Genomic DNA, 8,663 nt, shown 5'->3' on the forward strand with positions numbered 1-8,663 from the left:
CTCTACGAATGATGGTTTAAATGCCAGTGTTGGGATTTTTTTGGTCAAACAATTAGCAGAACTGCTCGCTATATTGAATAGCCATTTTTTTAAATAAAAATTTAGTCTTATATCACACTGTAAGTCATGTAGTTGCCTTTATTCCATATTTATATATTTATATTGATAATATTGAAGAGTTGTGAGCACGCCAGCTAAGCTTAAATGAAACAGTCGCTTAGAGCACGTCGCAGAAATTAAAATGCTCCGCTTTATATTGTTCCTGTTATTACATTATTTGTTGTGGCTTCCCATTAAGAACGTTTGCGGTGAAGCGCTAGATTCAAGCACGATTTGTGACTGCAATTGTGATGTGCAAATAGATGTCGTTAAAACGTTCATTCAGGAATTGGAAGCTGTGCGAAAGCGGGAAGAGCAGCAAAGGTACTGCAATCTATTATTAGTAAAGATTATTTTTACTATTTTAGGTAAAATTCCAGTGTTCGAAAGTCGGTGCCTTCAAGTTGTTTGGAGGCAGCAGCTGAGAGCTTCAAAAGCGGTGTTTACAATATAACATTGGAGAAGTTTAGTGACACACCGTTTGCCGTATACTGTAACGAAGAGGTGGACTACGGTGGTTGGTTAGTTATACAACGACGTGTCAGTGATGCCGTGGACTTTGATAGAGATTGGCGGGAGTATAAAAACGGTTTCGGGGTGCTGGATGAAAATTATTGGATTGGTTTGGAAAAACTACATGCCTTCACGAGTAGTTGTCAGCATGAGCTCTATATTGAATTGCAGAAGTATAGTGGTGACAGTTATTATGCCCGCTACTCGGAATTTGTAATCGGCGGTGAATCGGAGGGATATCCTCTTAAAATATTGGGTAGTTATGTAGGCACTGCTGGCGATAGCTTGGAATATCACGTGGGTTCGAAGTTCACCACTCGTGATCATGATAATGACCTCGCTTCCGGTTATAATTGTGCTGTTTATTTCAAAGGTGCCTGGTGGTTTAAAAATTGTTACTATAGGTAAGTGCAACACCGTTAACTTGTGCCACGTGTGTTTGAGATTTATGTGCATATTTGTAGTCATCTTAATGGAGAATATGGAGCACAAAAGAGCAAAGGCGTCAAATGGCACGGCATAGCTGAGAATGAAGCTTTGAAATCAGCGCAAATGATGATACGCCCTACAGAGAAATGCATAAGGCGCATGTCACTGAAGGCCAAATGATTTTATATACTTTGTGAAAACGATTTAATTTTTAATAATTAAACATATTACTAATGTTTTAGTCAATTTTTCGATTTGATGCGGACATTATGTAATTTTCGATTAACACTCTAATAAGAACATAATTATATTTTAAATTTAGTAACACGGTATAATTTCCAACATTTCAAAGCGAAGTTAAATTATTTGCAAAATATTGAAAAATTTATATTTTTTTTCAGTCAGTTTGCGCACAGCATCGTTAGTTTCCGAAAGAACATCTGATTTTTGACATCTAACCTCACATAACTCGTTTTGGAGCGTTCTTCGACGTCGATTGAATTCACCATTACATCTATAAACACTGATCCTTGGTAGATATTTATCGTTAAAAATTTACGTAAAAAATAGTATTTAATAGTATTAATTTTTTAAGTGTTTCTTTATTTTTCTCAAAATTTCTTTAAAACTGATTAAAAGTTGGTAAATTGCTGTTAGCGATTAGGGTAATACTAGCTACTAATTTTGTGGAAAATGTTAATATTGTATAATTTGATATTATAGATATTTGCGAGCACACATAGATGAAAACTGTAAAGTAAGCTATATGCTTTAGAGGTGCAATACTGGTTGTTTCGACAAATCAGCAGCTTCTTCTTCTTTACTGGCGTAGACACCGCTTACGGGGTTATAGCTGAGTTAACAACAGCGCGCAAGTCGTCTGGCGCAGCCTCTGTCTCTTAATTCGCTAAACGATGCCAATGTCGTCGTATATCTCATACACCTCATCGTTCTATCGAATGCTGTCTTCGCCGTGGCTAATGCGCAAAGGACCATAAATCTTCCGCAGAGCCTTTCTGGCGAAAACCTGTAAACAGAACGGGAGTAATGAGTAACTTATAGAGTTTGGTTTTTGGTCGTCGAGAGAGGGTTTTCCTTCTCAATCGCCTACTTAGTCCGAAGTAGCACCTGTTGGCAAGAGTGATTCTGCGTTGGATTTCAAGGCTGACATTGTTGTTGCTGTTAATACTGGTTCCAAGTTATTACGAAATTATTTACTACTTCGAAGCTATGACTGTCAACAGTGATGAAGGTGGTTAGTGTGTTCATTCCACACTGCCAATTGGAACTGGAAATGCCTGGCATTTTCAGGGCGCTGATCAACGCATTGATTTGATCCGTGTACTTTTGAGTACCGTGGAGTTAGGCTGTCGTCAGCAGGTTCCAACGTTAAACACACCGGACGTTGTCAACAGTGATGTGGGAGACTAGTCGCAAATGCGACGACTGCTTGTTTGATGACAGAATAAATTTTTCGTCTTGTCCTCGTTCACTACCAGACCTATTTCCTTCGCTTGCCTATCTATTCTGGAGAAAGCAGAACTAACGGCGCGGTTGTTGAGGTTGAGCATGTGGAACAATGGAACGTCTGCTCCATCGTCTTTGATTAGGGAATCGGGTTCATCATCTCCTGGTGTAATGCTTTCACTGCTATTCAGCAGGCCGAAGAAGTGTTCCCTCTATACCTTTAGTATGCTCTGGGCATCAGCCACTAGATCGCCTTTGGGGTTTCTATAAAAGTCTTGAATTTCTCAAGCTTTTTCAATGCTCGCATTTCGGCCTCTCTCCTTTTTTGTCTGTAAATGCGTCTCGCTTCCCTCTTTAGCTCTCAACATCTATCCCATCCCGCACGTATTGTGGTCGATTTAATGTTTCTGAAAACCAATGGTTTCGGTTCCAGCTGTATATAAGAAGCTTGAAATGGCATCCCACAGTGAGCAGGAGTGCAAGTCGAGTAGAAAATCTTTCGGCTGTCTGTTGTAATTGCAGCCTTTCGACGTCGAACATTCCTTGTGTTTGTTGACGTGCGTTGTTTGCTGCAACAAAATAGGATCTCGGAGTCGATGTTAGGAGGAAAGTTCTCAGATGACATTCACTTGAAAGTGACTAGAAACAAATATTTTCCGTAATATCCTCTGGGTAGCCAGAGAACATCCGTTTGAGAGCGTGCTAAAGTGAGAAGGCGAACCAACCCTCCTCATGGTTATGCGTTGGCACAGATTATTATTAAAATAATATCGATATCCGAGGAACTATAACATATGGCTGCCATACAAACTGAACGATTGACATCACGCTCTTCAAAGGAATCTTCTGCATTCGTGAAACGTATTAAAGCTTTTTTCAACCGTTAACGCTTCTTTTTTTGTTTTTATTTAAAACTTATATCTCCACCTTTTTTGAATTGAAAAGTCTTCCTCATCGCCATTTGTACAATTTTTATTAAAGACTAAAAAATGTATCTTAATTTTTATTCATGTGCAAATGCTTGCTTAAGGGCTTTCCGTGTTTTCCTTGTAAATATTTTCACTGTGAAGAGCCTAATGCTAGGTACAAGTACATATATACTCGTATATGTACTTATTATATATGAGTACATGCGGTATGAATAGTGCTTTTCATACATAATCGTCTCTGCTCATAAACAACAATCGTTGTATGTTTGTTCGACTCCAATAATTGCAAACAATTGACGAAGCTATTCTAATATTAATGCATGCAAATGCTTAGCAATCGAGTTTAATTGAAACACTTTGCAGTTTTGCACAAGTGCCAGCTATCATCGCTAATTCACAGCCCATAATTCATGTGAATTGTGTGCAGTTTATACACGAATAAAAGTCAATTCGAGTAATAAAGCCATATATCAAATAATATGTGCGCAACACAGCTGTGGCTTGTTTAAGTAATTTATTCTCAAAATTGGTTCAACTGAAAATTCAATTGAGCGTGCATATCGGGCATATCAAAGTTAGTCTTCCTCGTTTGCGTAAATGAACACAATATCAATTTCATATAAGCCCCATGCCACTATTTTACTTTAGCGGCGAAATATTCTTATGAGCGTTTATTGCATTATTTCAGTCTTTAATTGTTTTAGACCCGCGGCGCTTTACCTGCCCACATTGTGGAGTGAACCGCGCTAGAAATGACGGCGTGCCTTTACGCAAACGATTGAAACTCCAAATGTGTGCGGTGCTTTGTACGCAGCTAAATATATTATATATAGTTGCGAGAATGCTTATTTCTCCGAATTGAAATTTTCGCAGAAATTTAAACTGAGGCCAAAGGCTGAAAGGTTTTACTTTGTGCAAAGTTTCGTGTAAAGTTATTGGCAAACTTTAATAATGAAGGATAAAGGGAGTACACTGCCTTAAGTGCGTTCTTTTGCAACCGAGTCGTAATACATTCAACAAAACTAACATAAATCCAGCTAAAAAAACCAAAAAATATTCCTGACAGTTGCATTTTTAATGCAGAAAATGGTATACAAAATGTTTGTGTTTATTTTGATCGGTCATTTTGTATGACAGCTATATGCTATATTGATTAGATCCGAATAATATTTTAGAGGATTGGACGGTTTTATCTTTGGTAATAATCTCTGCCAAATTTCGTGAATATTTTTTGTCAAATAAAAAAGTTTTACTTTCAAAGACTTGATTTTGTTCTATCAGTTTGTATGGCAGCTAACGGGTTATTTAGGTTAGGGACGCTATAAAAGTAGACCAATAAGGACAGCCATATTTTTTCCCGTTCTTTTGACATTTCTGCTCAAAACGGTTTGCCGTTTCATCATGGAAAGATATACGATCTAACAACGAATCAAAATAATTAAACTTTACTACCGAAATTCGTAGTCAGTGACCTCAATTTTAAGAGCGCTACGTCCAATTTATGGTCGTCATAATCGTCCTATTAGATCAGGAACTGAGCGTCTAGTGGGGAAACTTTTAGTTCACAGGCACACAAGACAAAATGCTGCCGTGCCAGTGAGACAAAGAAGTGCCCGTAGTGTCGAGAATATTGCTGCCGCTAGCGCATCTCTATGACGTCATTGTGGCGAATTTTGTGAAAAGATCTTGGCCCACATCCTTACAAGATAAAAATGACGCAAAAACTTAAGCCGCTTGACCACCAGAATCGTCGTATGTTGGGGAATTGGGCTGAGCAACAACTTGAAAAGGATCTGGATTTTCATTGAAAAGTCATCTTCAGCGATGACTCTCATTTCTAGCTTAATGGCTTCGTCAATAAGCAAAATATGAATTATTGATCAGGCTGCAATCCACACTTAGTCCATGAGTCACCATTGCATCCCGAAAAAATTACGGTTTGGTGCGGTTTATGGATCGGCGGTGTCTTTGCGCCGTACTTCTTCCGTGATGATCAAGACCGGCACGTTACTGTAAATGGGAATCGCAACCGCTTAATGATAATCGAATGTTTTTGACCCGAATCGGATGATATGGACTTTCACAATACGTGGTTCCAACAAGACGGTGCCCTTAGCCGCACAGCGAATGTCACAACCGCTTTATTGAAAACCATCTTTGGCGAACGTGTTATCTCACGAAATGGCCATACATAATAGGATCGGATGTACTTTTACAAGAATAAAGATTTTCATGGAATTTCTACTTGTGTTTTATTTAAAAAACTTTTGTAGCGCTCTTATTGAAAAAACCGCTATATGCTTTAGTAGTCCAATATGGGCGATTCTGCCAAAAAGGCAACTTCTTGGAGAGTAAATCATCGGATTAAAGTTTGTGATCAACTTCTGAAAAACTGAGTGACTATTTCGGTTATAAAAGGACGGCAGGACTAAGCTCGCTAAGCTGATTATTCATAAGAATACTATAAAGTAGGTAGTCAGGTATAAATTTTCAAGCTAAGTGTTTTCTTTAATCTCACGCTTTTGTAAAGCTAGCTGACATAATTATTTATTTGATCTAATTTTATTAGCAATTCCGCTTTTCAGTTTCGGGTGACAGGATCTCTAGACATGAAACCATTAAGGCTTAACGTGCTTACGACTACTTATCCTTTTCCATTACCATCACAAAGGAATTGTATATTTCACTAGCAATTTGGCTATTCAGCGACAGTTGCTCTTACACACATTTTAGTAATTAACACTTGACCCATTGCTTAATTACATGGCTGCACAAACAGATTTCGTACTTTAGGCTGGTTTCGCCTCTTGTTCTCTTTGTGCGCTTTGTCGTTGTTTATCGTCAATGGATAATATAGGTTTAATGTTATTGCCATCAAATCGTGTTTGCTTCGTATGTCTTATGCGTTTAACATCATCGCATGGAGAGCCTGCTTCAAATCTTATCAATTTGTGCGTATGTAAATGGCTCTCACGTGATGGCTGTACACTGCTAAGGCTTGACTTTTGTGGCTTTTCGTGTTGTGGTGTGCAGAAGCATTGTGACCAGCTTTCTGCTTGTTGACTTCTAGCACTACAAGTATACTACATACGGATTGCGGTACTTAGTGGCATAACTTTGGGGAAGAGTCGAAATTAATATTAAAGTCAAGTTAGCTAATTGGCTAATTGAAAATTAAAAAAATTAAAAAAATTAAAAAGTGATTAAATTTTTTTCATACTGTGTTTTCACAGAGATTGGCATAATTTAAGAACGTTAAATATTTACATGCTTAATGCTTGCCTCATATACTAATTATTATAATCATTTAATTTCCGTTGAAAGGCATTTGAAACCAGCTTGTTTTTCATAATTCAATTGAAACAATGTCCGGAGAAGTCAAACTGCTCAATTAATTAAAATGTTGCAAAAATAAACTATTTATATTTTATTACATTTATAGCAACAACAATTACAGTTTTGTTTAGTTTGAGTTCCGGACGGCTGAACAGTAACTTTAAGCCTTGCAATTACAAACAAAAAATGGGAAAAAAGATTAAAATATTATAAAAAATAATAATTATTAAAAAATGTAGGTTTATTGAATTTTTCGCTTAAATAATTTTTGATTTTGTTTAATATGATAAAGTAATTACCCTTAATAATATATTAATTTAATATTTTTTCCAGCGAATTAAAACCACTAATTTAAATAAATTGCATGCATTTTGAATTAATATTAATTAGCTGAAATGGTGGAAGCAGTTGGTGCATCCGTTCCGTGGATTATGGTTTTTGCCATATTCTTGATGTTTATGTTGTATATACATATATTATATATATGTATAGATGCGTATTATTGATAGATGTGCATTTTAAATCTAGTTTTCCCTTGTGCCTTACATTTGCATGCAGTAAATCACAATTGAAGTGTTAAAACGGTTTACTTTTTTATTTGATCATAGGTTAGGTTTGGTCAGGCTGGCTGGCTTTCACGCCATATGTATGGCCTGCAGGTCCTTTAATGCCAGATGTTGGTTTCTTATTAAAACGAGCTGCACTTACCTCACGTCAACGCTTTTTGCAAAGTTTAGTAAAGACTTGATATCTAATTCTTATACTTTATCCAGCCGCCTGACTCGCATGTGTTGCCAGTAGGCCAACAACCGTCCTGCATTCTTTTCGGGATCGTGTGTGTAGAAAGCTTGCCTGTTTTTCTTCTGCTTTCCTGCCCATCAACTTGGCGATCCTGCATCCATCTGTTAGCCCTTTCGTAAATTTCATTGTGTATCGTTTTTATCGGCTTGCGTATTTCCTGAACTGGTTCGGTAATCAGGCGAATGACACTCTAGGTAATCTTATCAGCTATTTCGTTTTCCGGAACGCAGTTGTGGTCTGCAGCCTAGTATTTGTGCAGCCACTTTTTATACTGCCTCCCTGAGACTTGGCTATCACAGTATACTATCAGACTTTTTCCTTGAAAAAACTGCAGTATTCCGGCAGCTTAAAGAGTCGCTTGAGACTTAGTTTCACGCAATGGTTCTCGGCGCCTACCCCATCAGCCATTTTTGTTTCGTCCGTGTATATGTTAAGAGTTCCGCTATGTTTATCCACCGATCTCAGCCTATACAGCTGGATCCGAATGTTTTTGCGGAAAATTCTTCCAGCGCTGCCAATCTTTCAGCTGGATTCGCCGCCGAGGTTTCCACTACAATGCTAATTTTTGGCAAGTTGAGTAATTTTTCAAGTGCAGCCGTGGTTATTATATCTTCGGTTCTACAGAGAGCACCAGTCATTGTAATCGCTCCAACGGTTTCATATATGAGATTCAAAATTGCTCCCAAGTATTTGGTATGATCATTGGTAGTTAACCTTCCCCTTTGATCCACGGTGGTTTCCATGACGGGATCTTGTACCTCCTTGTAAATAGTACCATATCCGTCTTGCCGTCATTTACTCTTAGGTTAGCCGATATCTTCCATTTGAGTATGACTTTTAGAGCGTGCATTTGCATTTATTTTGGGTTATGCATTTGGATCCGTGTTTGTTTGCTGCTTTATCGTTGCACTGACATCATTATTAGTATCACCGTTGGCTTCTAAACGGCTAACTCAAATTTGTCCAAGCCTGCCAAAATTCCAGGTTTTTCCTACCTGCATACAAAAAAGTGTCTTTGCCTTTTGCATTTCGCCTGGTGTCGGGTGAAATTTCGTTAATACACTCTATCCTAAGCGGATTTCATTCGCT

At 37.8% G+C, this 8,663-nt stretch overlaps 1 protein-coding gene across 1 annotated transcript; it reads left to right on the forward strand.

Moving 5' to 3' along the window:
* Window positions 1-200: 200 nt before the first annotated feature.
* Window positions 201-1,358, forward strand: LOC126767848 (fibrinogen C domain-containing protein 1-like). The gene is made up of 3 exons (XM_050485524.1): window positions 201-423; window positions 480-1,016; window positions 1,077-1,358. The coding sequence occupies exons 1-3, from the start codon at window positions 242-244 to the stop codon at window positions 1,219-1,221; spliced, it is 864 nt and encodes a 287-aa protein (XP_050341481.1). The 5' UTR covers window positions 201-241; the 3' UTR covers window positions 1,222-1,358.
* The last annotated feature ends 7,305 nt before the right edge of the window (window positions 1,359-8,663 follow it).

This window comes from Bactrocera neohumeralis, chromosome 2 (genome assembly GCF_024586455.1).
Source record: "Bactrocera neohumeralis isolate Rockhampton chromosome 2, APGP_CSIRO_Bneo_wtdbg2-racon-allhic-juicebox.fasta_v2, whole genome shotgun sequence".
NCBI lineage: Eukaryota > Metazoa > Arthropoda > Insecta > Diptera > Tephritidae > Bactrocera > Bactrocera neohumeralis.